The 10,251-nt window shown below is 33.8% G+C and overlaps 1 protein-coding gene and 1 long non-coding RNA gene across 2 annotated transcripts; both read left to right on the top strand.

Annotated features, from left to right (window-relative positions):
- The first annotated feature begins 1,126 nt into the window (after positions 1-1,126).
- On the top strand, positions 1,127-4,936 carry LOC141668227 (protein BIIDXI-like). Its single transcript, XM_074475004.1, has 3 exons — positions 1,127-1,450; positions 2,675-3,172; positions 4,085-4,936. Exons 1-3 carry the CDS (start codon positions 1,360-1,362, stop codon positions 4,663-4,665), a joined length of 1,170 nt encoding a protein of 389 aa, XP_074331105.1. The 5' UTR covers positions 1,127-1,359; the 3' UTR covers positions 4,666-4,936.
- A 1,874-nt stretch (positions 4,937-6,810) lies between these two features.
- LOC141664045 (uncharacterized) lies at positions 6,811-9,608 on the top strand. Its single transcript, XR_012551800.1, has 7 exons — positions 6,811-7,227; positions 7,325-7,436; positions 7,765-7,914; positions 8,002-8,210; positions 8,589-8,742; positions 8,927-9,003; positions 9,434-9,608. It is a non-coding gene; the product is annotated as an uncharacterized LOC141664045 (long non-coding RNA).
- Positions 9,609-10,251: the final 643 nt, after the last annotated feature.

Raw genomic sequence — 10,251 nt, 5'->3', positions numbered from 1 at the left:
CGTATATTTTCGTGTTTCGTATACTTGAATGCCAAATATAGAATCGACATCGCGTTTGTGTAATTTCGTTTCGTATCGTGTATGTTGTGTTAATTGAATATTAATATATATTAAATTTAATATTAATATAAATTAAAATATAAGTTTTTTAGGTAAAAAAATTATAAAATGTGATATAAATATATTTAGATCTCAATTCTATATAATATAATGAAATCAAATAATATATTAAAAATAAGTATGCATATATTTATTATAATTTTACATATATTTATAAAAATAGTAAAATTTAATTATAATATTTATTTATGTCGTATACTTCGTGTCGTGTCGTGTATTCGAAGGTTAAACACAAAACCGACATTATATTTTGATCGTGTACTTTCGTGTCATGTACTAAAAATGCAAATACAAACACTAAATTTTTATGTTGTGTAAGTCGTGTCGTGTTCAAAATTGCCGGGTGTACTGGTTACATCGTAATTTAGGCCCAAACTGAAGTAACAAAGCCGGATATATTCAATAAGCCTTGACCCAAAATGAGTTTTGAAGCTGTACAGTATAGCCCAGCTACTCCTTCTGTCAAAGAGTGTCCGAACACATATTATAAAATGTATATAAATCATAATTTTGTATAAAATTTTATAATTTGTTTTTTTCTGAATAAAAATTTAAATATTAAACTTATATTCAGAAGAAAAGTTATCAAAATAAGTTATATAACTACATATTTTTTACATCTTAAAATACGTATCGGACTAAACAAACGGGGGAAAGAGGAGTGCTTAATTTTAAAGAATACATTATTGGTTTACTGCTTGCTTTCCGAAAAAGGGGAAAAACTGGCGGGAGTAAATTCAATAATATTTCTTGCAAAAGTAAATTAAATATATAAAGTAATTTGTAATATATTATTCATGATTGAGGAACAACGGCGGTGGACCATTACGGTTCTCAATACACGGAAGAATGTGCAAGAAAATCGAGTGTGAACCTTCTAGTGGTGGGAACACGTTTTTTCTTTTCTTACTTTTTTTAATCTTTGTGTTACCATATTTTCAATCATTGTATATTTAAAGTAAAATTCTTTTTTGGTTAAACCGAAAATAAAGTATACTTTGATCCCTTTGATCCTGCAACATGTAAAAAGCAAATGTGTACAGCTAGTTAAAAAGGCTGAAGGGGTACACAGTAGACTGAAGACCCCTAGGTTTCACTTAGAATCTTTTTTTTATACTATAAAATCACACTTGCTTTACCCACTCTTTCTTCAGACACCCATCCTGTTCTCTGTTCTTTAGTGCGAGAGAAACACAAACACACACCTACACATTGACACAGAGAGAGAGAGAGATTGCAATGAAGATGGATTGGAGCTCAACAAGATGGAAATGGGTTGCAGTTTGTGCTGTTTTGATGACTCATACAATTGCTGCACTAGTAGAAGATGGTATGAGTTTTTTCTTCTTCTTCTACCAGCTAGTGTTCATTTTATTGATTTTTGAAATATTTTTAGTTTTGTGTTCATACAACATTAACAATAGTCTAGCCTCATTTTTATGGGGGTTTTTGTTTGATTTCATGAGTGTTGTTTGCATATGAGATCTGAGCAATACTGAAACTCAAGGATACAGTGATGGCCTACTTTTTTAATTATCTCGGGTAGATAGGCAGATAGATAATATATACTAGTACTACTATAATGCTGGTAATTTTGTGCATGTTTGAGATCAGTCCCTAGTTAAAAAATGAAATGAAAAACTGTTAACATACTAGATGCTACTAATACTCTTTTTTTTGCTAATTAGGATTAGATAAACTTGTGAAGCATACCCTTTCTTTGTTAATTCCCAGAACTTGCTTATCTGTATGCATAACATAGTATAAAAAAATCCCGAGTCAATGGACTACTAACATTTGACAAATGCACAGAGACAATAGTATTAGCGGAGTGAATGAGATTAGGTAGATGAAAATTCCGGTCAAGAGCTTTGCGTTTTGGTACAAGCTGGACGTTAAAATGATCCACATTTTGTGAAAAAGTGATACTTCTTCATATCCCACAGATTAGGATGCAGTGACTTTTGTGTCCAATATTTTACTTGTGCATGTTACTCGTGTAATGTGTGTAAATTTCATAAAATAGTTTACTAGCTGTTTTCCAAGATGAGAATGTGTTAGGACTTGGGAGTATTTTTTCACCAAGTAAAAAAATTCTAAATGAAGATAAAGATTTAAAATGCATTTTGTATACAAGAAGAAAAGAGGTCCCTCAAACCAAAAGACAGCTTGCTATTTATTAAAATTATGGTGTATTCAGATTCTTCTGTACATGTTGCTTGCTCTTTGACAAAGCCTCTGTTTCTTGTGTCCCCCAACCCTAACCAATATTGTGTGCACAAAGAAGTTTACTATTTTAAAATTTTAGTGTCATACTTCATACATGTACTATGTGATCTAGATGTACATAGCTTATTTCTTTAGTAAAATTTGAAAAATTGGGCAATTTATACCACATTTCTTTTCTTCAATTGCATTTTAGCAGACATCAGATGCTTTATGATTTATGCATATCTAATGTATGTATTACCGTCTTTTATCTGGAATGCATTGCATGGTGTTTTTGGTCCCATGAATGTATTATAATCTTTTGTGTTATTTTGATAATTTGTAGGTCTACTAATCAACGGTGATTTCGAGACACCACCTGCCGGTGGCTTTTCCGGCTTTGGCGTAGCTGATGGACCAACAGCAATTCCCAGCTGGAAACTAAACGGTACCATTGAACTTGTATCATCCGGGGAGAAACAAGGTGGAATGATACTCATTGTACCAGAAGGTGAACATGCAGTTCGCCTGGGAAATGATGCCGAGATAAGCCAGGAACTGAAGCTTGAGAAAGGATCAATCTACTCGATTACATTTAGTGCAGCTCGAACTTGTGGTCAGCTAGAGTCACTGAACGTGTCTGTGCCACCTGCATCACAAACCATTGATTTACAAACGGTGTATAGTGTACAAGGCTGGGATACATATGCATGGGCAGTTGAGGTCGAAGAAGATAATGTGCGGGTTGCGTTTAGAAATCCCGGGATGGAGGATGACCCTACTTGTGGACCGATTATTGATGATATTGCTATTAAGAAGCTGTTTGTTCCTGAAAAAGTCAAAGGTTAGACTTGTCATCTTATATTTACTATCTTTTATGGTTAGATTAAATCTGAAATGTTGAGAAAAAAATAAAGAAATCTCATGATCATAAAGCTAAAATACATTTCCTCAAGAAAGGAAAAAAGAAGCCAAAGTACAGTAGGAAAAATACTTATAAAATTCTAGGAAAGGTACTTATGCTCACATCTTTTTGTAGCATAACATGTGTAATGGATTACAGGATTAGAAATTACGATGCCAGTATGCATAGGTTTATATAAAAGCCCCACTCGGATAAAAGCGACGGGGGGACATGCACATAACTTATATGTACTTCATAATTTTGGTATAGGAGAAGAAAGACTGTTTAGCAGAGAGGGGCTCTATCTGTGAAGACTGTTTAGCAGAGAGGGGCTCTATCTGTGAAGACCTCTATTTGTGCAAAAAAATCTTATAAAGCTGCCAATATGTTTACTAGTTTTGTTTTTTTATTAAGAAGTAAATTATTATTTAAATTAAGGTTTTGCCAAATGATTGGTTATTAAAAACTAGAATTATAAGCCAAAGTTGCTTGAAAATTTTCATAATGTTTGTTCTGCTATCTTTCTGCTGGGCAGAAATAGGCAGTAGAAAAAAAAAATATACAAAACCATCTTTTTGGAAATATTCAAATTAGAAAAAGGAATGAGATCTTAATTCTTAAAGTCTGCACTATTTATGAATAACTTATATATAATGGCTTACTTTCTATAGATATGGATTATGCATGATAACAAAAACTAGCCAGGAATCAAGTGGGGTAAATTGTTAAATATTGTATAACACAAGGATAATAGGTTTAGACCGGGCCTTCAAACTTTTCCAGTGTATATTATAGAAAGCAAGTCTGATAGCATAATATTTTTGGGCTTATCAGTTCCTGCAATTCACACAGATAATGCTGTACTCAATGGTGACTTTGAAGAAGGTCCATGGATGTTCCGCAATGCGTCTCTAGGTGTCTTACTCCCCACTAACCTTGATGAAGAAACATCTTCGCTACCAGGTTGGATTGTTGAATCAAACAGAGCAGTGCGATACATAGACTCCAACCATTTTACTGTGCCAGAAGGAAAAAGAGCAATCGAATTGCTTTCAGGCAAGGAAGGCATAATTTCGCAAATGGTCGAAACTAAGCCAAACAAGCCTTACCGATTATCATTTTCATTAGGCCATGCTGGGGACAAATGCAAGCAACCATTAGCAGTTATGGCCTTAGCTGCTGATCAAGCTGAAAATATTCATTACACTCCTAGTTCCAATGCTACATTCCAAACTGCTGATGTGAATTTCACAGCAAAGGCTGATAGGACACGTATCGCCTTCTACAGCATTTATTACAATACGAGGAGCGATGATTTGACCTCGTTGTGTGGACCTGTGGTTGATGATGTGAGGGTGGCAGTTTCAGTGTCTAGTAGAATTAAGCTTGGAAGTTTAGTTATGATGTTAGCTCTAGCCGTTGCTTTCTTCTGAATGTGAGTACCTCACAGATATCTGTTTGTCAAGTATAAATATGGTTTTGGCATGGGAGTGCTGGAGAACCAGGTTCCATGTCTATGTTGCATAGCTAGCTTAAGTTTCAAAGAAACTGCTTGATGTTAGGATTTATAGTATGTTGGCGGATGTACTATTACTCTAGTTTAAATAGCTTATTAATTAGGACAAAATCAGTGAGTTGTAGCAGTTTGTATCGGTGTAATTTATCACAGTTGATTATGTCAATGTTATTTATTTCCTGTATTGATTTTCATAATTCGGTTGGTAGTAGTGATCGTTGAATGTGATATGTGAGTTTTAACTTAGAATATATAATATTGATCATCACTTTAAGATTGTGATTAAAATGATACCAACAGTTTAATTTATACAATTTTACCAAAAGTACTTAAAGATTATAGGTAGAGAATTTCAATAATGTATTTGGAGCCTCTAAAAATCTTTTAGTAAATTAAATTACCTGTATTATAATTTTTTTTTTAAAATCTCTAGTCTAGCTGAATAAAAAAATTAGTACTTATTATAGTACTCCACTAACTCAGGAGTAACAAATAACAAGAATGTAACTAGTTCTTTTGTAAATAATATTAAATCAGATCATCAGGTGTACTTAAACATGGATTGGAAAGTCATCAAATCGGATCCTAATAGGTTGTGTTGTAGAGAGGACAACAACAATATATTGCAGCAATGACCTGACACACAAAGCAAGTCAAAATCATGTGTACATCAATGCAAGGAATACACTGCAGACGATCACAACATGCTGCACAGACTATCACACTGCACCCACAGCATTCATTTGATAAATTTTCTCTGGTGAAGTTGTCTGTTCCTCTAGTGCCAGTCTCCGCTCCTCTGGGACTAGTGTTTGCTTCTTCTCCAGGTCCCATGTTTGCTCTTGCTGCTGCAGTTGGATTCTCATCCATACCATTGCCTCTGCTCATAGGCTCCACAACTTGATTAGACAATATTGTTCCCGGTGTCACCACACTATTATCATCCTTATCTTGCTTCAAACCCTCCGCGTTCTGTTGGACAATTTCATTACCAGAGATGATCTTTGGCTGAGATGATGCTTGATTAACAGCATCTCCACCTTGATTTAAAGAATTTGTTTAAGACAGGGTTTTGTGAAGTTCAAATACCAATATTTTTGGCTTTTCCAAAAAACTCAATATAGAAATCTATCGTATTTTAGATTGAACTAGCTCTATGACCCGTGCAATCATGTTCTATAGTGCGTGAATTGATGTTATTTTGATTGTAATTATCGACGATACACTACTAGAATTCTGTCAATAGATATCGGTCCTTAGACATCGGTTGCTCAAATGACCGATGTTAAAGACAGATTAGACATCGGAAAAAAATAAAGCGATTTTAATTCTTTTATAAGACATCAGTTAGTAAATTAACCGATGTTTATACATATTTTTCAAAAATGAGAAACGTTAGTCAGACATCGGTTTTTGATATAACCGATGTCGTGTTTTTTTAGACATCGGTTTCAGTTTACAACCGTTATCGATGGTTATCTAAAAAAAATTAAAAAAAATGCGAAAAGTTTCCCCCCTTTTATTTCTCGATTATTCCCCCTTAACCAAAAAACAAACTCGTTTCCCCCCTTTAGGATAAAATTCCTTTTGTCTCTCTCACTTCTGCTCTCTCTCAGCTCAGTCTCCCCCCTCTCTCTCTCCCATCTCTCTTGTTCTCTCTCTCTTTCATCTCTCTGCTTTCCTCTCTCTCACACACACGCACCATATCTGTCGAGGAAGAGTTCATATGTTTCAATTAAACCCCAAATTGAAGAACACCTTCAATTAATCAAACTCCATCTACGAGAAACCCTAAGTTCTAAACAGGTTTGTTTCTTCAATTAGGGTTGTTTGTTCAATTAGGTTTAATTTGTTCAATTAGGTTTGTTCATAATTTTTAATTGGTTTTTTTTGAACAGGTCTTGAGATTCAGTGAGCTTCAATTAGGTTTGTGTTCTTGCGTACACATTAGTGGTATTTTGTTTGATATTAAGCAGTGGTTGCTTCCTCTATTTCACATGTAACCAGAAAATAATGTTTATCATAAGAAAATGGAAGAATTATGCTTATGTAATCTAAAAGATTCCGAGATATTATATTGATTAAACATGATGACTTTAGATGTTGTATGTCTTGAATCAATGGGTGGAGTAGTTGTGCTCCTTTTACACAGAAAGAAACCAGCTTTCTGGGATGGTGCTATTTTACTTTCTCCTATGTGCAAGGTCTGTCTCTCTTTTTCTCAGTATATAAACATGTAGGATAAGGAAATCGAAAAAAGAGAAACAAATGCTTATAATTTTTACTTCAAATGTAGAACATTATGTGCATATTTTAAGCCATGACACTTCTGTTTAATCAGATTGTAGCAGATGTAAAGCCAAACGGATTGGTGATTTCTGCTCTGACCAAGCTTACTCGGATAATTCCAACATGGAAAATTATTCCGACTTCAGATATAGTTGATCTTTCCTTCAGAGATCTGGAAGTTAGAAAAGAGGTACAACATATGTCTTATCACTGAAGCTAATTATTTGCTTAGAAGATGATAGACAAGTAATACTATTACTAATTTTTTTATTTTCTTTGTATGATAGGTACGATCTAGTCCATATTGCTACAAAGGGCGCCCTCGGCTACAACATCTATGCTTACGGCAGGGGAGATTTTTCGTTGATGATATGGGATTGCAGAACATCTATGCTTACGGTAGGGGAGATTTTTTATCCTTGTTTCCGTTGTTGTATTAATATCGAGGACATTCTGTGATATATAAATAAATAAGACTTTCATGACTACTTGGTTTTCATATTTTTCTGCAACTCCACCAGTTTTATATGGCAACATTTTCTTCCTTTGTTTGTTTCCATCTTCCTTTGTGTTTGTATCCATCTGCCCATTGCTTAGACGAAACATTAAGCACACTAGATTATGCACATCGTTTGAGAACAAGCCAGAGGTCAACATTGCTATTTTTTCTTCCTTTAAGTTTTCTTTCTGTTTTATCTTTCTTACTGAAAGAAGTCCACCTTTGCAGGAAAATCAGAAATTATCCAAGGTTGTGCTACTTAAGGATAAACATAACACATTTTCAGCATAACAGATTGGTGGAAGACCGGGTTATAGCATTCGTGGAGCTCTGCAATCACAGGCCAAAGCCTTTGTGGATTTTCAGCATGAATCTAGAGTTAGTGTTTTTCCTAATGGTGTTTAATTCTTGTAGGAAGGTAAACTCATATAGCTAGTTGATAAACAATTTCCTGGTTGCCTGTAGATGGCTAAAATAAGAGCAGTACTTGACCAGGAGACATGGGCGTAGGTAGATGTTGCTGATGATAGCATTCGTGGAGCTCTGCAATCACAGGCCAAATGCTTCCTCCTCAATTGGGCCAGTTGATAGTATTTGTCAGCTCCAACTAACAGTGCTAGTAAAAAGGATCGAACACTTACCTTTAGAGGTGTTGGATATCACTTGGTAAACTGGTAAGTTCTCTCAGCTACATTTCCCCCCATGTAAATTCACCTCAAATCTTCCTTGTTTGTTCATCATTAATATTATCGTCATTTATGCGTAATGACCTATTTGATAGCAACCTAAATACTTTTGAAACATCTAATTGTTATCATCAACAAATATTCTAGTCCCAGCAATTAATTTTACAGCTTCCCTTTAAATCGAAATATTGTTATTCATATCTATTCCGTCATATTCCTGACATGTATGTTGTTTAGATATGTATTCAATGTGATATATTTATATTTTATGGTTAGAGTTCTATCTCGAAGAGCCTTCATTTCTTTATATGTAACCACTTTGTTTGCTGGTTTAAGCTAAAATTATTGTTCATTTTTACTTTTCAGCGGCTTAGTCTTGCTGAAGATGTTGTCAGAGTACATTGATATGAATGATTCTTTGTCAGCGCTTTCTACCGAAATTGTGCAGCGTGTTGTAGAGCTCTTGAAGTTCTTTAACACAAAGACTTGCCAGCTTGTCCTTGGTGCTGGGGCCATGCAGGTATTCTACATAAGACAATAATTCGCCCTTCTATATGACTGCAGTGTACTTTGTACTATTAAAATAATTTGAAACGATATGCTAGTCATTTAGCCCACTAATGACATATGTTTATAAGATGATTTTCTTTTGTTTTGTGATATAAGTTTCACACTTGACAACCTATATATTTGAATTGAAATAGATATCAGAGCCGTATGGGAAAAGATTGATGTTTACATTCCACATGAAAGATTCACACAGGATGAAACTCGAAAGAAGGTAACCTTTTATAGACATTACACAAACAGTATTGAATACTATATAGTCAATCTCTGTATCCATGTTTTGAATTTTGAAGACAACATAGTATTATTTCTGTGTATGTTTTTTAAATTACTTCCAATCAATTATGATGTGAAAGCATAACAACAAATGATAATGTCAACGTTGCCAAGTAGTTTCAGTGTGCATGCATTTGTTTTTGTAATTTTTGGCTATATTACCTCTTTAAAAATTGTTACTTTTTGATACATGGTAACACCAAGTATGGGCCCAAAAGCATGGTAATTTCTGGTTAATTTTATTCTCAAATGATTAACTAAGCTTGTCTTTCCTATTTATTGTTAAAGATGTGAATCAGTATAACGTGTTTTATTGAAACATTGAATAATATTGTTCACTCCCTGTGTTATGGTTTGATTCATTTCAGCAGTGATTAATGATCTTCAGAAGGCAGATAATGATGAGACTTGCAAGAAGATTGGAGCTGACATGACAAGGAGACTAGCCCGCATGAAAGGGACTGACTTGAGTACTAGGAATATGGTTGATTTTAAATATTGAGATTAGTTGTACTTATCACCGGAATAGTTTGCTTAGAATGATAGTAGTATTTGATATAAGTTGTACACATTGAGAATTTGTTAATCTTGAATTCAATGGGTAATAATATATATGTACTGGTTGAGGTTTGATAATCAAGTTTTTTCAGTATTGTGGTTAATGCATTATGTAATATTCGATGTTAATATAGGGATATCATCACATATAAAAAGGGTAATAACATCAATTCTAGAATAAACAACCGATGTCTATTTTTGAAATTAACATTGGTTATATTAAAGAAAATGATGTTAAAATAGGTTTTTAACAATGGTTACATATATATAACCGATGTCTAATATGACATTTGACATCAGAAGTTTTCCAGAACCGTTGTGAAAGTCTGTCTTAGACATCGGGTAAAAACCGATGTCTATGAAAAAATACATTTAACATCAGTCGCGAAGACATCAGTCATTTTTTATGTCTAAGGTGTTTTTTCTAGTAGTGATATATTCATATTGTTTCATAATGGATCGATTAACTAAATATCTCTTTTTATGGAATTGAGATCGATGTCGTATTTAACGTGTTTTTTCTCAAAATAAATTGAATATGCGGAAATGAAATCGAAATATACGATCAAAATATAATACAAATGAAAACACATATCTCATGAAAATAATTACAACGCATGAGAATTAA

This window comes from Apium graveolens, chromosome 6 (assembly GCF_009905375.1).
Source record: "Apium graveolens cultivar Ventura chromosome 6, ASM990537v1, whole genome shotgun sequence".
Lineage (NCBI taxonomy): Eukaryota > Viridiplantae > Streptophyta > Magnoliopsida > Apiales > Apiaceae > Apium > Apium graveolens.
This window is presented reverse-complemented; position numbering and strand designations above follow the sequence as displayed.

Coding starts and splice junctions, on each gene's coding strand:
- LOC141668227 (XM_074475004.1), top strand. CDS start 1,360: ATGAAGATGGATTGGAGCTCAACAAGATGGAAATGGGTTGCAGTTTGT. Junction 1,451..2,674: donor TGCTGCACTAGTAGAAGATG/GTATGAGTTTTT, acceptor GATAATTTGTAG/GTCTACTAATCAACGGTGAT. Junction 3,173..4,084: donor TGTTCCTGAAAAAGTCAAAG/GTTAGACTTGTC, acceptor CAATTCACACAG/ATAATGCTGTACTCAATGGT.